The sequence below is a fragment of the Microchirus variegatus genome (genome assembly GCF_963457635.1).
Source record: "Microchirus variegatus genome assembly, chromosome: 10".
Lineage (NCBI taxonomy): Eukaryota > Metazoa > Chordata > Actinopteri > Pleuronectiformes > Soleidae > Microchirus > Microchirus variegatus.
Genome location: NC_139811.1, coordinates 9809231 through 9828597, shown reverse-complemented (window position 1 = coordinate 9828597; position 19367 = coordinate 9809231). Strand labels below are relative to the sequence as shown.

General features: G+C 44.1%; 2 protein-coding genes across 2 annotated transcripts; one reads left to right on the top strand and one right to left on the bottom strand.

The window, feature by feature from the left end:
• Positions 1-390: 390 nt before the first annotated feature.
• Positions 391-5145, top strand: LOC310933613 (GTPase IMAP family member 8). The gene is made up of 6 exons (XM_083897137.1): positions 391-505; positions 1454-2006; positions 3088-3185; positions 3316-3447; positions 4125-4715; positions 4876-5145. The coding sequence occupies exons 1-6, from the start codon at positions 475-477 to the stop codon at positions 4947-4949; spliced, it is 1479 nt and encodes a 492-aa protein (XP_083753263.1). The 5' UTR covers positions 391-474; the 3' UTR covers positions 4950-5145.
• A 3100-nt stretch (positions 5146-8245) lies between these two features.
• atf4b (activating transcription factor 4b) lies at positions 8246-11033 on the bottom strand. Its single transcript, XM_083896828.1, has 3 exons — positions 10890-11033; positions 9762-10220; positions 8246-9658 (listed from the first exon to the last, which is right to left on the bottom strand). Exons 2-3 carry the CDS (start codon positions 10114-10116, stop codon positions 8619-8621), a joined length of 1395 nt encoding a protein of 464 aa, XP_083752954.1. The 5' UTR covers positions 10117-10220; positions 10890-11033; the 3' UTR covers positions 8246-8618.
• Between the last annotated feature and the right edge of the window lie 8334 nt (positions 11034-19367).

The window sequence follows — 19367 nt, the reverse complement described above, 5'->3', positions numbered from 1 at the left end:
AAAAAAAATGACGAGACGTCTTCCTGAAGCTGCTGCAGCAGAGGTGGACTTGGCTTCCGATCTCCTGCATTGCATAATCTTTCCCCTCAGTTCAGACAGATAAGTGAGAGCACAAGAAGGAGCTCTGGAAGACAGGGATTCGGGGACCCGAAGACACACAGAAGAGGACAGAAAAGAGCCATAGTAGGGTGAGGGGGTGTGCATGATATCAGAGCAAAAACACAGGAAGAAAGATTGAATGGCATGGAGGGGGGTGTGAGACAGATGAAACAGAAGACAGAGTGAGTCACACCGCAGTAGAATGAGAGTTCGGGGGAAATACAGAGCCGAGAAGCAGTCAAGCGACCACCCTTTTGCACAGCGCTCAGGATCCATCGCTTTCTGAAGAGGCGAGAAGAGGAATCCACCGTGGAGGCGAGAAGGAGAAGAAGAAGGGGGGCTGAGGAGGAGGAAGCCAGAGGTTCTACACACAAGATGGCTGCTGTGTCCTCTGCCTCTGACACGGGTAAGTCGGGTCCTGATTCTCTGCATCACACCTTGCCCACATGTTCCCCCATCATCCCACAACACTCCCTCACAGCATCCAGCCATGTCATGTTTGTAGCAGAGAGTGGGGGGGAACTGTTGCTCGAGACAACTTCCTGCTGAAAAGTGATGGGTAAGCTTCCCACTGCATCCTCCTCGCTTGTCATCCTCGTAGAGATCGTGATCGTGTTTTAGCCAAGCATTTGTAAAGTTGACCCTAAAAATGGTCCTAAATCTGTCCAGAGGAAAAGAAAGAGGGATGATAGTGGAGTGAGGTTTATTGGCCAATAAAAAAATGGGGACGAGGTCAAGGAGGAAAGAAACGAGCCCAGATTTAGAAGAGGACAAATAATGGAGTGAGGACAGAAAGGAGGCCAGGAGACTACACATGTATTTCTGTGCAGACAAGTCTTCAACACCAAATCCCTTTGGGGATTGGCATGGAAAATAACACTTACTTTCACATATTGCTTGGTTTAACACACACTAGTACACTACTCATACCTAGTGTGTGCCCAATTATCTTCAAACACTGGATTCTAAGCAATGCCCACACATGATTATCGTCCCTACCTGAACCAAGGTCATCTTTCCCAGCTGCACAGATAAGCGTAGGACGCGATTACCAACGATAAACTGTACAAACTTTCCCATGTGCCTCAGAGCCATCTTTGACCTGCCTCTGAGCTGCTGTCCATCTTGACTCTCTCTTTGCAAAGAATGAACCACGCTTCAACAATCAACTTGGGTTCTCCTCATCAGACACCGTACGACAACTTCTGCCACAACAGGATATAAAACCTAAATAAACAAAGGTCATTCCCTCTGAGGCCCACGTGCTGTATGCCGCAAATAGAACTGTGGGAAAAGCTACAGTCTACAAACCGCCTTCGCAGAGAGCCTTAGTTAAATTTGTCTGTTTCAACAGGTGACCCCAGGGGCCGCCACCCCCCTGAACGCAGACTCCTGATCTTGGGTGGCCCACAGTCTGGCAAGACCTCCACCGTCAACACCATCTTGGGGGACGAGGTCTTTGACGTGGGGACAGAGACAACTCACAGCAATGTGGGCCACACAGAGATGTACGGCCGCCGCGTCACTGTGGTCGACACCCCTCCGTGGACCATCCCGGCTGACCCGGAGGACGACGCGGAAGAAAACAACGACAACGCCGGCGCCGAGTCGGACTCTCCGCCTCGCCCTCCGCCAAGCCTGGACAGTGAGGGGCCATGCATGGGGGCCATTCTGTGCCCTCCCGGTCCCCACGTGATACTGCTGGTGGTCTCTGTCACCCAGCCCTTCACTGATGCCCACAGGAGGGCTGCAGACGAGCAACTCGGGGCCCTGGGTGGAGGGACCTGGAGGTACTCCATGGTGCTCTTCACTGGGGTGGACAAGCTACCCAAAGGTGTCTTCATTGAGGAGCATATATCAAACACTGGAGAGGCCCTGCAGTGGTTGGTGGAGCGATGTGGAAGCAGGTAGGATGTCTGTTTACTTCCCCTCTCCTCTCTATGTCATTTTTACTAAATCTTCTTTAGGGTTGCAAGGGGGGTACCGGATCTATGTTCCCCGGGTCCTATGTTCCCCGCTTTGTATGTGACCGGGGAACATAGGACCCTTTCTCTAAAAAAGGGTCCTATGTTCCCCGCTGTTCACCCAAAAGGACCCGGGGAACATAGGACCCTACCCCTTACCCTAACCCTTACCCTTACCCTTATCCTAACCCTAACCCTAACCCTAACCCTAACCCTAACCCTAACCCTAACCCTACCCTAACCCTAACCCTTTACCCTGGAGCTCCACACCCAGGCTTCCACAAAGTGGGGAACATAGGACTCTTTGTTTTAAAAAAGGTCCGATGCTCCCCAATCGGGGAACATAGGACCCATGGAACATAGGACCCGGGGAACATAGGACCCGGGGAACATGGGACCCGGGGAACATAGGTACGACCCCGCAAGGGGAACGGGTGCTAATGCTAGCTACATTTACACATAATGTTCAACAAACACACACACGGGTGGAGAACATACAAACTCCACCCAGAAATGTCCTCTGGAGCACTGGGATTTGAATCAGTACAACCAGAACATTCCCAAAACAAGCAGAAAGAGAACTCGGTTTGTGACTGAAGGGTTGTCGGTTTGAGCCCCCGCCAGGTCATGGGCCGAGCAAGGTACCGTGAGCAAGGAACCCATTGCTTGTGCTTAATTGGACACTCTAAGTGGGCCTGGAGATGTGGAGTTAAAGATCATCAAGAACATGATTCATCTGTAGCTGCTCTTCATCCCAACCTGAAGATCAAAGGGCTAGGGTTAGCGAACAAATCTAGCTGCCAGTGGTGCGGTCAAGTTGGATTGTGGGTAATGTGGGCACGATTGTCTCTGATTTGATTACATATCGGGTTTTTTTAAAGGTCCACCATCTAAGATTTAAAATGTGGTCTCTGCCAGTAAACTCTCCTAAATGACCTTTAATAACTTGTAGTGAGTGAACTGAAAGGCACTTATAGAATTGATGCAGTGCTCCTTTAAAACAGTGTCTTGCTACGTGTGCTAGGTACCATGCCTTTGATAACACTCGGAAAGAGACGGAGGATAACACGCAGGTGCCTGAGTTGATGGAAAAGGTGGAGGAGATGATCACCGACAACCAAGGTACGCTCACGACACACGAAATGATCAGAAATCATGCCATTTTGAGAGGCGTTTCTGCAGTTTCAATCTTACAATGGTTTGCAAAAAACCATTGTGCGGTGAATATTTAATGGTCGCTGTTGTCGTCCAGGCTGGTACTTCGAGGTGAATGAGCTGATTCTACTGGAGGAGGAGCAGGCGAGGAGAGCTCTGGAGGAGGAGAGGATGAGGATGGAGGAGCACGCCAGACAGAGGGAGCAGATGATCGGAGGACCTCCCAGAGGTGTGTGTGTGTGTGTGTGTGTGTGTGTGTGTGTGTGTGTGTGTGTGTGTGTGTGTGTGTGTGTGTGTGTGTGTGTGTGTGTGTGTGTGTGTGTGTGTCTGCGCGCGCACTTGTATTTGTTACCACTTCGTCAGTTGTCATGGAGACTAAAAACCTGGTCTAATCCAATCTAATCTCTGAGAATTCAATTCTCAGGGTATGGATAATGATTTGTTGAGTAGGCTGATTACTTTTTATACATTTGTGAGGTCCAAAAAGTGTACAAACCTATCTTTGTCAATTAAATTCATATTTATTTGTATAGCACCAAATTAATTCTCCTTTGTGAGGACATTTTGACCTTGTGGGACATTTTGTCTGGGCCTTACAACTTTAAAGGGCTTTTTCAGAATTAAGGCCTGGTTGTAGGGTTAATGTTAGAATTATTATTATGTTAGGATTAAGGTAAGGGTTAAAGTCAGGCACTTAGTTGTGATGGACCAGGAAATGCATTATTTCTATGATGTGTCCTCACTAAGATATAAAAACAAGTCTGTGTGGCAAGATGAGAGGTGTTCCAGGAAAACTGCTTACTCATTTCTCATTACTGTTGAATCAATAATGTTTTTTTTTTTCTGCCTCCCTCTCTGTAACATTCCGTTCCTAAATCTGTCCCCTTTCTCTGAATGTGTCTCAAGAGTTAAGGTTGCTGTTGTTGGGTTGGAAAGGTGTTGGAAAGAGCTCAGTGGGGAACTCCATCCTGGGCCGCCGGTACTTTGAATCAGGCCAGGAGACCGATCTGTGCCTCAGGAGGCAAGCGCTGGTATCAGGCCGCCGGGTCACCATCGTGGACACCCCAGGGTGGGACTGGTTCTCGGTGAGGCGAACGCCAAAGCGGATCCGCCAAGAGTCCCAGCGCGGCGCTGCCCTGCTGCGTCCCGGACCCCACACGCTGCTGCTGGTCCTCCCCGTCGTGTCGTCCCTCACGGCCAGGAAGAGGCGAACACTCCTGGCCCACTTAGAGGCTCTGTTTGGTGACGACGCTTGCCTCCACACCATGGTGCTCTTCAGCTGTGGTGACTGGCTGGGCTGCACTCCCATCGAGGATCACATTCTCCGAGGCGGGCGGGAGCTGCAGAGACTACTTGAATACTGTGGGAACTATTACCACGTCCTGGACAGTAAGACCCCCGGCAAAGACAGGAGCGTGTCGGTCCTCCTGGATAAGATAGAGGAGATGATCCGGGAGAACGGCGACAAGGCCTTCCTGCCCATACAGGTCGAGTGGTGTAAGTCAAACAATCTTTATTCTCATGCATATTCTTTGCTAAATCAATTGTTTTCTCGGTGATTTCCGTCTCGCGTTGCAGTCGAAAGTGCAGTAAGTCGCCTGTAAGTGAGAGCTGCACAGCGTCCACTTGTCTAATAAATCTGTATTGCATTTGACAGTGAGTGAGGAGAGCTCTTACTCCTCTGACAACACCGAGCCGGAGGACGACTGCCGAGGATGCCAGCTGCAGTGATACAATCACACTAAAAGGAAAAGCGGTCCAGCAGACTCTGTATCAGAGTTGCGAGTCTCCAAAAAAAGGCCCAAACATCACCTCATGTAACTCCGACCTCATCTCTTCTTTCCGACCTCTGTGAAGTTTTCGGGGTAAACAAAAAAAACGGCTTGGAGCACGAGTTGCACGAGCAGAAAAAAGAACTGGACTCGCCGACCGCCGAGCAAAGCTCGACCTGACATTACTGACCGGTACAGCAACAACCTCATCTGAGACTAAACGTTTCAAACACGATGGCCTCCTCAGACCCAAGATCTCCTCCTCATGAGCATGCTCACAAGAAATCAACCGCTGCTAACGAAAGAAGCCGAGTCAGCACCACAGAGGAAGAAAAAGATTTTACTCACCGTCGGGACTCTGTGTTCAGACTGCACTGATGAGATTTGTTACAACAAGGTGTTAAGAATGTGACGATGACCTGGTAGATTTGGGCTCATGTCTGCAGCAAAAATCAACCACTCACACCCTCATTAGTAATTGATTAGTTTGGTCTGAAATACCGATTCACGCCAATCGCAGAGCTGCAGACGTGAGTCGCATACAAATTCAAATGTTAGAGTTGTTGTTGTTTTTTTCGTCCTGTGAACATTCGCGGGATCTAAAAGAGACTCAACCTTTGCACTTAAGGTTGAAACGGGTTACTTTGACTCTCATGTGCCAAAAGCAGTAAACACACATATAGATATATATGATATATATTTTTACCCCCTCACCACCTTTACTGTAGCATTCATGCTCAGAAGGAGCACTAAAATATTTCGTGGGTCAGATCCCCGTGGAGTTGCTCGGGTCCGGCTCTAGCTTCGCTGTTTGTTGTCATGTATTTATTGACAAAGTAAGATTCAGCAGTGTGCCTCAGCATCAAAGCGTGAGAGGCAGGCCCCTAATCCTTTACGCTACTTCAAGCTTCCGCATGCCACAGCAACAATATAACCTCATGAACCATTGGAGCTGGCGTAGGGCTTTTAGAACGTTCTCTTTTTCTACATCCCTGACACATCTGTTCGTTAAAAAAAAAAAAAAAAAGAAAGGAAAAAGGAACAGAATATAACACATTCAATACTCAGCTCTCAGAGGCATGTGAAGTCACCGCATGCAGATCAACGAGTGCCTCGAAGCGTTAAAAGCAACCTCATGTGTTACCGCTCTGACTCTCGCTTGAGCAGGTCTATGTGAATTTATGGTACAACATTTACAAACCTCTCTACCTTTACAACTGCAAAAAAAAAATAAAAAAAGTGTGTGGGGAGAGAGAATTCAAACTTGGAAAGGTACACGGTGGTGTCGCGTCCTCTTGTTCTTCAGGCTCTGTGCTCCGGGCTAATCTAATCTGAAATATAGAGATGAAACGGAGCGTTAAAAGGTGTCAAATCTTAATCTTATGTTATGGAAACGCGGAGCCGGGAAAAACGTGCAAAAGAAATAGTATAGTTGTTTGAAATCCTTATGGTCTGGACTGTGTCGTATGTGATCGATACCACTGCCATGCTGTAAAGTTAGATTTTATACAGATGCTGTCGCCTTTAAAAAAAAAAAAAAAAAAAACCTGACACTGCTTTCTCTGTGCTTTACTGACTCTGTGCTTCATCTAGTGATGGTAGGCTGCTGCAGCACTTTAGTGTGACGATAACGCATGACTTCCAAGTATTCATTCGGAGTCTTTAGTCCCACTCCCACCCGTGAACCTGTTGTATTTACAGTATAAAAAATATATATATATAAGTTACATCATAGGCTTTAAGCGTTTTTTGCACTGTTGTATCACTTTACTGTAGCCAAAGTGGAGTTAATTCTTGTGTGGTCCTTTGTACATGGTGATAGTGTCATCGGTACTTTGCTCATCCCACCAACCCAGACAACAATAAAGAAAAAAAAATATGTGGATTGATTGTTGTGTCAATTTTTGTTGTTGTGATACAATCCTGGAGGACCACAAACCGTATTGTGCAGATGTGCTTTGCAGACACATACTGTACTGCAGGGGAAGGAAGTTGTGGGGAAATTGTGCAGTTCTGTCACTAGGTGGCACTGTTGCAAGCAAATGTGCCACATCATGCACTATTAACAGACTTATTGAGCATCACGATTTCACTTTAAATTCCACAGTACTACTTTGAGTACTACACATATGGTATTTGAAATGTATGTGTTCTAAGTTGTAGTTGAAAGAACTCATGACATCAAATTGTGGTCACAATCTTTGACCTTGAAAACAAAATCAAGGTCTAAAGCTTGTTTTTTTGCCAGGTTTTATTCTACTTGGCTGTTACATCTGGTGAAATGGAACGATTTTGCTCATAAAGTTCACTTTAATACAGTTACAACTATACATAAGAGGTTGTAAGTCAACAGTTACTCATGTGTCCACGTTTTAAACCTTTTTGTTGTGGAGGGCTTTTAAATCTCCACCATTTTCGAGGTAATATTATTATTATTATAAGTTTGATCGACACTAACCAGCAGCACTCTTTCCTTTTCCCCTCTTTCTCCCATGGAATAAAACAAAAAAGCAAACAGGACAAGGAGGTAAAAACACCCAAAAAACATTGTTTTCTGTCCCAAATTAAATTTGAATTCCACATGACTGTCACTTGACGGAAAAGTCATGCATTGGCAGCTCTCTGCTGGTCAGGCGGGATTCATTATCCTCCTCCGTGTGTGTGTTTCTGTGACGGAGGCTACACTCACACAGCCATCTACAGGCCTATTGTCAAGTATTATCAAGTATTATCAGACCACAAACAAATGCACTCTGTGTTTTACCGAGCAGACGTAAAGACTGGCGCGATTAACTGTATTTGTACTTTAAACCTCGTGATATTTCCTTTAGGCCATTACATACGCACTACATTCATTTTACAGTAATTTACTGATTAAGTAGTAGTAAGAAGAAGTATTAAGGTGTTTTTGTTCTATTTTGGTCAGACATGTTGACTTATTGGCTTTATATTAGCAACTATTCAATAATAATTCACCTCGCACATTCATGGAGTCCACTTGGTCAGACTAAACCATTTGTAGAACATAAAAATGTTGTTTTTTTATAGATACATGAAGTGATGAAGGCTGTGGTAGTGATGAGCTCTGGGTAAATATCATGTTATACATATATATATATATATATATATATATATATATGTGTGTGTGTGTGTGTACAGTAGGCAGCTAACGTACTGTATATTAGATCCTTTCTCTGACCCTTAACCTTTAAACTCTCACAACAATAAGTACATTCAAACTCACAACACATTAACTGGCTTTAAAAGACTTTATTAAGAGAATAATACATGTTTTAACATTTTAACAAGACTTACTGGCGAATGACTGAGGTCCAGAAACAGGGAATACAACTCCTTACATAGAAGAAGAAAAAAAACCCACACATTAAATGGAAATATAGGCTACTCCAAAGGTTTAACTACTCTACATTTAATACTAATGTTATATATTTATTTTAAGTTATCGGACAGTGTTGTTGGCTTGTGCATATACGACATAATAATGAATAACAGAGCACATGCTTATACTGATACACGTTTTTGCATTAGAAGTAAAAACCGGCCACTTCCTCAACCACTCCACTTCCAAACTCTACTCTGCCATTTTCGGGGTTCGTTTTTCGACTGCTCACAGGTCAGGGCCGAGGCCTTTCTTGATGCGGGCCAAGCGTACCTCCTCGATCAGCTCTTTGAGATACTCGATCTCCCTGGCCATGGATTCAGCCTTCTCGGTCAGCTCCACATTCTTCCTCTCCAGAAGCGAGTGCTCTGTCAGGAGCGATTCCTGCTCCACCCTCTTCTTCTGCCTGTACCGCGTGGCAGCCGTCTTATTCTGCTCCATCTTCTTCGTTTTCTTGTCCCTTGGTGATTTTCGGGAGACGCTTCCATCATCATCGTCATCATCATCGTCGTCGTCTTCATCATCATCATCAGCAGTGACCTGAAGAGATTTGACTTTGACGCTGGCGGCACTGGGAGAGGGAGGACTGGCTCTGTGTTTGGGATCAGGGTATGGCCTGCTTCTAAAGGACCTTTGTGGGGGGTTTAGTGGACGAGAGGCAGCAGATGAGCAAGCAGCCTCTGACGTGGTGGCTACAGTGGTGGTTGTGACTACTACTTCTTTTTTGGGGGCCAGTACGAGGACAATACGGGTCGGTGAAAGGGAAAACACGAGCCTTTGGACCTGTGGGATGACAGCGGCTAATACTGGCTTCACCTCACTTTCTGAGACATCGACCTCACTGCCCAGGTCCAGGTTGTAGACTGGGGAGGAAGGAGGCTCAACGACAGCGACGAGTGACTCAGGGGACGCAGGTTCAGATTTGATTTCCAGCTCCTCTTGTGGCTCAGGGACACATATGGACGAGTAGGGAGCCTCTTGGACATCGATGAAGGACTCGCTGTCATCTACTGTGATGACTGAAGCGTCATCGCTGACAGCGGGGAGGGGGCTGGGAGGGGAAGCAGGGGGAGGACTTGTGAACTCGGTAGAGAGTGTGGGCAAAGGGAGGGAGTCGAGTTCCATTGGGCAATCTAAAGAAGCCAGGAGGTCATCTGTAGAGTTGGGGGACTGCTCACTTGGACTGCAGGAGCCAATCAGAGATTCTATGTCAATCTCACTCAAATCCATCTTCTCAGTCATCCAGTCCAGGTCACCAAAGCCATCCTCTGCAAAAGGAAATGAGAATCATTACTCAGCTTTATGTCATTATTGGTTATCTATATTATAAAAAGGTGATTTACAATTGTGATTTGACATTTCTCTCATTACCTTTCCTGTGATCTGAGACCATCTGGTTACATCTCAGCTGTTCAGGGTTGCCCAACCAAGGGAGGGAGAGCAGGTCATTCCCATCCTTGTCCCCAGGGTGAAGGCTGGCCATAGGCGAGGGAGGGGGAGAGTAGAAGGGAGGGGGCGATGAGGAAGAAGACAGTGATGAGGAGGCGAGGGGCGACACAGGTGAAGCGTGCCCCTCCGACAAGGTTCCTCCAACTTCGGGGTGATCCTCTTGGTCGGGGTTAAAGAAAAGCGAGCCCATGGTGTCAGCCATGGGAGTGGAAGGCTCCCAGAGAAGGGCCTCCATGTCTTCCAGGCCAAACTGTGAGTTTGTCATCATCATGGTCATAGTGGCTGTTGTTGGTCACGAATGGAGCGTGCGAAGATGCGAGGAGAGCTTCGAATTCTTTTATGCTGTCGAAAGCAGCAGAGCTGAGGGGTTCCAAAAAGGACCTGCAAAAAAAAAATTAGAAGAGTGGTGAAAACATGAACAATGACACTGTGGTGAGACATTATAATTCTTAAAAGCTTGTTAATGTATGCTTTTTCACTTTGTGGACACATTTTTCAGATATTTCAGACTCAGGCACAACACTGCCCCCATCCCTGCAGTGCACCTGCTGCACGTCACGTGCCTCCGCCCCATTTTCCAGTCTCATGACCGATGACGTCAATCGTCCTCGAAACGAGGTCACAGAGTCCGCGCCCCTCCCTTCCCCAAAAACCAGGCCACACCTTTTGTTCCAGTTCCGCCATTTTAACACCATAAAAAGACCCATCTGCCGACCGCCACGTTGGCATTCCCGACATTTATCGACAATAGTTGCTTAAATGACGCAATGTACATACTAAACAACAAATTTAGACACCCATTTCAGAAAAAAACGACGTAAAATGATACATTCATATAACATGTGAATCTATAAATAGTCGTTGAGACACAACTTCGACGAAATATTAATCCTGAAAAACAATTGTTAACTGTCAAACTACTTCTAGACGGTTATCATTAGCAAGATTAGCAAAATCTTTAAATATCGCTGTGACGTCCGGCCTCCTCGGGCCCGAGGACACTGTCAGTTGTCATCGGCTAAATTATATTAAAAAAAACATTATACTTACGACATTTTTCTGGATAAGAAGTGACTCAGTGCACTGGCGGGATGCACTGTTTTGTTGGTGGCTGCTAGGTCGCTGCACGTTTACACTGCCATTTCGGCAAAATAGATCGATGTCCGACAAAATTAGCTTGTGTGTTTTGTTTGTGCCTCGGAAAGGAAAATGGCGAACGCCGTGAAGCGGTGGTGTAATATGGAGCTCAAGCGCGGAGCGGAGGTATTCTTCCGCGGTGCTCACGCTATCACTCCGCCTGTGTCTGTGTTGTCCGCATTCCTTCCTGTCAGGAAGTAGTTCCACGTGTCTAGACATTGAAGGACGCAGTCCTGTAAATATATAAAACTTTACTATTTTAAAAGTCATTGATTGATTCTGCTGTTTCATCTGTCGTAGTATTAAATTGTACTTTTAATACACATTTGGGATACTGCTAAATACTGGAAATAAAACTCAAAAATACAGAATTTAAAATTTTTATATATTTTTTTTTTTATTAAAATATATGTGGAAAATAATAGGAATTTATTTGCACCAATCATACACACCCATATGGCAAACACACACACTCAAACGCACACCAGAGTTCTCTGGTTCAGCTAAACATTTCCCACATTCGAACGAGGTATTCCAGGTGATCTTGCAGATTCTCAGCCAGCAGACGAACGCGACCGGAAAACCTGCTCTTGTTGGACTTCTTCAGCATCTGACCCTCCTCCTCCGTGAAATACTGATCCAATTCCTTGGAAAAATCCCGAAGCAGTTTTTCAGACGACAGTCCGCAAGAAGTCTTCTTTTCATGGTCCGCGTCATTCTGAAACACAGTCTGTGACAGATGTGCCATCTTTAGTGCGTCAGACTGGGCTCCTGCCCTGTGTAGTCTGCCGATGTCGTGCCGTCGCAGGTCGTTCATACCGCAGAGGATGAACTCCAGACAGCGCTCTATGTCGACAACGTTTCCCTTATAATCGTACGCTAGCGTCTCGACCGTCGTCCTATTCACCGTCTTCTTGTTGGCCTTGGCCGTGTGTGCGCCCATACCTCCGGCTGATGCTACCATACCAGCACCGACGGCCGTAGCGATGAGGGAGGCGCCAAAGGTCACAGGGGCCAAGGCGATGCCCAACACTGCCGTCACCCCTCCCACGGCACCAGTGGTGCCCCCGGCTATGCCCATGGTTTTGGCCCTCTTCTTCATCTTGTCCAGGCCGTGGGAGATGGAGTTGAACTCTGTGATGATGCTCCGCATGCAGTCGCTGCGCTTCATCAAGAGGAGGTTGTAGAGACGCAGGGCCTTGCTCACATTCATGGCTCTCTGGTTAAAGGATCTGCGTTAGGGACAGTGACAAGAAATCTTCTTTTCAGTTTAGATCATTTACCTTATTGTCAAATTGATGTAATAAATACGGATTAGCAGTGGCGGGCAGGTCGGGGGACAAAAACATTGCAAGCTAAAGTGCCGACAAACAAGGGTTAGGGCAAACAAACAAGGGCTTGTTTGTCAGAAGAAGCACAATAAAGTTCCCTCTAGAGTGGTAACAACTAAATTAAATATGAATTTTTAAATTTTTCAGTGAAGAAAAGTAATGTAGCTGCCCATCACCCTTTTCCTAACACAGAATACCAGGTCCTTTTGCGTATTCAAATTAGGATGTCAAGACTGAACTATCCGCAGGGAGTCAGCTCCCCGATACCTGCAGTGGACAAAGAGGTGTGAAAATACGGCCTGGAAAAGCAGACTTCTTTGTCTATTGGAGGAATGCGAAAGGGGAGTTGCTTAGGTATAAATGTTTCGGGCTCACTATGCTCTGGGTCTTTTCTTCAGCTACGACCACTCGTGTGTAGATCGACCTTTTCTTTGCAAAGAAAATAAAACCTTGTCGGCCGGTAGAAGTCTCTATTTCATTCTTCACCAGCAGCAGAGAATTTCCACAACAATCAAAAAAGATGCCGTTATGAGGTTCCCTATTGTCTCTACGTGGCATCTGTCCCACCAGTGCACAATAGTTGCCCTTTTAATTTTCGCCCCCGCGGTTCCAAATGTCTGTGCACGCCACTGTGTATCAAACACCTAATTAGCATATTTTGGAAAGCACACACTGTAAAGGAATTTAAATTCCACCGGCATTACCTTATTTCCTCTTCTAAAGTGAGGCCGTACAACGACGGAGTCATGTCCGATTCTGTTGCAACGACAGACAGCAGAGATAGATTACACACACTTTGATACTGTGAGTCTTCTTATTAGTGTTCATCTATTATCACAGTCATATTTGTGCTTACTCGACACTCTCGTCATCCATCTCAGCATCACAATGATTTCCTAAGGAACAGAGATCATTTTATCAAAATAAATATTACATTTTTTATTACATATGTCACCTTTGATTAACAGGAAGAGGAGGAGGTAAGTGCTAAGAAAAAAGCCATACATCTGCATCCTTTTTGGACTGTTGACGTGAAGAGAAGCAGTCACTCTGGTAGCGGAGTCCGGATCGAGGCATCGACATCACTGGCGTCCGGTTGACAGAACCAGAAGAGAATAGCTACAGAAAAGAATAAAGAACACACATTCTACTCAGTTTTGTGGCCTCAGAGAATATGAAGCACTTTGTTTTTGTGTGTGTGTGGAAAGTGTCAATCTCACTGTTGGGTTGTCATCCTCTGGCAGAACATCCAGGTAATTTTGATGTTCAATCACGCTGTACAGTGACTCTGACTCTGACTCTGTCGGTGCCCCTGCTGTTGAGTACAGCGGTGGTGGTGGAGGGTTGAAGGCAGGGGGTGGTGGTCTGGTCTGTGATTGACAAAGACATTTAAAGTGGCTGTCAATGTGTGGACATTCTTATTAACTATAATCATTACTATCATCATGATCATATACTGAAGTACATTTTCTGTACTTTACTTTGTTATTTATATTTCTAGCCACTTTTTCTTTTTACTCCACTACATTTTCTCTAAAATCTATCTCGTTACTACCAAATAAAATCAAAAAAAGAGTTGGTATTATGGTCTCTATTTAAAAAGAGATTTTCTCGTCCTGATGAGCCACAAATTTATTAACCCACGACTATCCACTTGAGAGACAACTCGCCCTACACTCTTAGAAATAAGGGTTCCAAAAAGGTTCTTCTACAAGGGCTGAGGTTCTACCTGGAACCATTTGCTTCTGAAAATCATCACTCCATTTTTCAAGGGTTCTTGGTAACACTAATGGTTCCAGTAAGAACCATTTGATCCAGAGAACCCTTTAAAACTCCTTTCCTGAATAAAGGGTTTTAAAAGGGTTTTATTTTTATACAGGTTCTACCTGGAGCCAAAAAGGGTTCTCCTATGAGGACAAGCCGAAGAACCTTGTATGGGTCTACTTAGCACTTTTATTTCTAAGAGTGTACCAGTGAATCACCATGGCTCAATCCTAACTTTTATATAAGAAAATTACTTTCGATACTTAAATAACGATGTAAATAACTTAATATTATAAAAAAGTGACTTCAACTTCTACCAAAGTCATTTTCTGGTACTCAAGTATCCCTCTACACTCTTAGAAATAAAAGTGCTAAGTAGAACCATATAAGGTTCTTTGGCTTGTCCTCATAGGAGAACCCTTTTTGGCTCCAGGGTTCCAGGTGGAACCCTTTTAAAACCATTTATTCAGGAAAGGGGTTTTAAAGGGTTCTCTGGATCAAAATGGTTCTTACTGGAACCATTAGTGTTACCAAGAACCCTTGAAAAACAATTTCTTTGGGAAAGGGTTTTTCATAAGCATATGGTTCCAGGTAGAACCTCAGCCCTTGTAGAAGGACAATTTTGTAACAATATAACCTACTGACTTGTGACCACCAGCCATGAGACATCTCATAATTAAGGCTGTATCTTAAATACTTATTGGACATATTTGATGCAGCACGCATCCATTTTTACAGTTTTGCTTTATAGTAAGTGAATCACAAGAGGTCCTCGTGGTCAGGAATTAAAATATGAACGAGGTGAGGGTTATATTTACCCCCGAGTATATACAGTGTAAAGCCACAAGGAAAAAGGAAATCCTTTGAACCCTCAGTGTTCGTGGGAGTGTTAGTTATTAAACATGCACATGGAAAGGAAGAGAATTCCCTCTTTCAGCTTCTCCCTCTCTAGGAATGAGCCGCATATTTGAATTGGCAGAGATTTTTTTTTTTTTTTTTTTTTACAGCGGATAACCTTCCTGAAGCAACACTCCCATGTATCTGGGCGTGGGCGTGGCCCCACTGTGCTGCACCGGGGTTTCCATTTTAAGAATAGGGATTGGGTACTTTGCTCAGGGGTCAGGGTCATGGGTACCATACAAAATTTATGACAAAGGGGTTTACAAAAAAATCTTTGTAAACCCTTTGTCATAAATCTCCTGTGTTGGTTTTGACAGTGACAGACAGACAACAAACATTTTCTGACAATATCTGTCACACAGTGTTGTGACACTTATAATTACAGTTCATCGCTCTTCATTCAGTGACTCGCATACCTGTGTAGGCGACGGCCCGTACTCGTGACGTAGACGGGGCGGAACTGCAGGTCTGTCTGTCGCGTCTGCGGCCTGAAAATCACACAAGTTCACTTTGTGATTTCAAAAAAGGAAAAAAAAATCACTTTTTTTAATCATAACTTATTGATAAATTGTGACCTTAAAGGTGCCATATGTAAGAATGTGTACATTCAAATTCAAAATACCGAGGTCTTTTAGGTTTCATTTTCTGACTTAACTGGCAACCCGTAGTTGCTCGGCAGCTGAGACTTTACTGACTGCAATGACAGGTAGACGGCGGTAGGTGTCGCCACATGACAAAACATGATTTCAAAACATAAACATGATTTGCAGTCTGCAAAATATTTTTTTTAATGCAAATATTTTTGGCTGTACTGTTGTTGTTGGTGAGTTCAGTTTGTTATATGAACATTATTCCTGAGTCTCTGTGACATATTAGGAGGATTTTATGGCCAGTTGCTCTGGATTTATTACATAATGCACCTTTAACTTTACCTTTTCTGCATAAGTCTCACAAGTATTGGCCACCTCTTCGAAGACACCTGCGGAGTATGTCTGCTGCTGTGGGGAGTTGACTGTGGATACCTGAGAGTCAACGCTGTTAGCCTATACAGGAAATAATAAATCAGGAAAGGTGAGCTCAGGATGTCGTTCTATACTCTGACACTTTATGCTTCGGTGAGTAAAGTAGTAAAGTAATCCCTTACCTTACAGAGCCTCCCTCTCATAGACTGTGCTCTCTCATAGTAGATGGCAGGAGGTGGTGGAGGGCGTGCAGGAGGTGGAAGACTTTTCCTCTTCTCAAGTCTGACCGCAGGGGGCTACAGCAGGAGGAGGGTGTTAGACTTTCAGATATACAGTGTGTCTATTGAACTGCACTGTGGGAATAAATTCAATAAAATACTTTATAAAGAAACTATCAAGTGGAACCTGCACGTAATAAAGGAAAGTGGGAAAAAAAATGAGGAACAATACTTCAGAGGCTGACATTTGGACTCGTCAAAGCAGGAAATATAACTACTGCACATAGCAACAATAACAACAAAAAAAACCTTTCACACAGAAGGAGGAATGTTGTGGCTTTATTCTGTCTCACTGTACTGTGTAAATACTGTGGAAATACTGTGGAAATTGTCAGTGTCTTTTGCGTAGAACCGGCTTGGTCGGGGTTACGTACCACGCCAGGCCATACTACGCATTTTCGGCTTTTACACTTTGTCAAATGTGAGAATATTCCTTATGGACGGGTAATATTTGTAAATACACAATATAATATTTGCAAAAGGGAGGTAATAAAGTGTCTTAAACTAAACTTTACTTCTTCAATGGGCAGTGATGTTGCTTGCTCTCTACAGTAGCGCTCAATTAAAAAAAAAACATTTAAAACTCTTTTACCCATCCATTTATTTATCAATTTAATGTATTATATCGTTAGCAGTTGTTGTTTTGTTCTGCTGGAAAGTGATTTTGATGAGTAATTTCAAGCCATCTGGTTAATCTGACCTTGGTTAGAATAATCATGAAAGGTCTGAGAAATGGCTAAGTCCCGCAGGACCGATTATAGTGATTAGAGCGATTATAACTGTCTTGCTCGTATGTGGCTTAAAGGTGCCATTTGTAAGAATGTGGCCAAAAACAGTTACTACATTCAAATTCAAAATACAGAGGTCTTTTAGGTTTCGTTTTCTGACGTAACTGGCAACCCGTGGTTGATCTGCAGCTGAGACTCTACTGACTGCAATGATTGGTAGGCGGCAGTAGGTGGTGCCACATGCCAAAACATGATTTCAAAACATAAACATGATTTGCAGTCTGCAAAATATTTTTTTAATGCAAAAATTTTGGCTCTACTGTTGTTGTTGGTGAGTTCAGTTTGTAATATGAACATTATTCCTGAGTCTCTGTGACATATTAGGAGGAGTTTATGGCCAGCTGCTTTAGATTTATTACATAATGCACCTTTAAATACATGTATTATAAGTAACTTTAGAGCAAAAAAAGTGTCAAATAAATGTTATTCATATAGTAATAATAATAGCAGAAGATGGAGAGCTGCCGGGAGAAGGTTCAAGGACATGAGGACAGTTAACAGGAGAGGACACAAGGGAGCAGATGAAGAACAACAACAACTCGTGAATCATTTGAGGTGTTAATGACACGTGTTACTGTATAAAATGTCACATACACTCACAGCTGTCTCAGTATTTGAGCTGACGACTCCATAAACATCTGCCGTAGGTTTAGCGTAAGTCGAACATCTGATTGCCGGTGGTCTCGGAGGAGGGCGAACAGGAAGGAGCCTTTGTGTCTGCTGTTCATCGTTCTGGCAACTCTGAAGACAAAAGGATAATGAAGTATAATTACGTCTAATTCATATGTGCGGATTAATCAGTTGTTAAAACCTGCTCTACTCACCACCGCGGTCGCTTCATTGCTCGTTTCGCTGCTCGTTTCGCTCACAGAGTCGTCGACAGAGTCTGTGGGGTTACTTGGTGGAAGTTTTGGTAGTGTTTTAGATCTAGGACGAGGTACAGGTTTGACTCTGACCTCTGACTGGACATCTGTGACCGCAGGCTGACAAGAAAGAAAACCAATCGAGACTAAGCATGAAATTCAAACATTTTTAATTCCATTTGACAGCTTTATTGTCATTGTGCTGGGTACAATGAGGTAATGCGAGTGTCCTAAGAGCTGCAGCCATGACTTATTTCTGTTACCTTCAGCTCATCAGGGTCTTTGGGCTCTTCATAGGCTTGTTGTATAACACCATAGCCGTTAGTGATGCTGGACTTCATCATCAGGCTCTTCCTGGGGGGTTTTGGTGGCTACAAGGGTTTGAGAGCGAGACACACATATAAGAACTGTTTAAAAGTTCATTTATTTCTATCGCACTTGTCACAGACAGAAATCACAAAGTGCTTCACAGCAGGAGATAAAAGCCAAAGATGATAGGTGTACAACTTAGCAGGTGTGGAGGACGGTACAGTGCGTAGTCAAAGCGCAGTTTGTCTTTAAAGCTTTGTCATCAAAGCACCTTTGGTCTCTATTTTCCTCTCTTTTAACTGTAACTAATCATCAGAACCCATACACTTTGACGGTTTACAGGCTATTAAGTAGTGTGTGTGTGTGAAATAAAGCTCCATAAAGACACTCCAGATGTTCTTTTCCTTATAGATGTTAAAACTGATTTTACAGTGTAATATTGATGTAAAATGATACCATCCGTGCTTATATTGGTGTTATTCTCCTTGCTTGGACTGGGTTTTTACTTGATTTATGGCACAAAGGAACTGCAATAGCCTATATGCAAAACAGGAGAATAAATGCTCATCAATTATTAAAGGTGCATTATGTAATAAATCTAAAGCAACTGGCCATAAAATCCTCCTAATATGTCACAGAGACTCAGGAATAATGTTCATATAACAAACTGAACTCACCAACAACAACAACAGTACATCCAAAATATTTGCATTATAAAATGTTTTTTGCAGACTGCAAATCTTGTTTATGTTTTGAAATCATGTTTTGGCATGTGGCGCCACCTACCGCCGTCTACCAATCATTGCAGTCAGTAGAGTCTCAGCTGCCGAGCAACCACGGGTTGCCAGTTACGTCAGAAAACGAAACCTAAAATACCTCGGTATTTTGAATTTGAATGTAGTAACCTTTTTTGGCCACATTCTTACATATGGCACCTTTAAGTAACTAAGCGAATATACCTATGTTCATTGACAGTAGCCTAACAGAAACTGCTAAACACACAGAGTTGTTGTCTGGTGTTCACTCTCTGGATCTAAGAACTACAAAGGATGAGTCAAAGTCACAGTCAAATCAAAGTCACAACGAGGCGCTGTATGACTCTACTGTCCAGAAATGTTCTTTAACACTTTCTCGTTTTATTCACTGTAGCCTGTTGTCTTCATAGCTCGGACATACTCCTAAATATATGGGTGTTC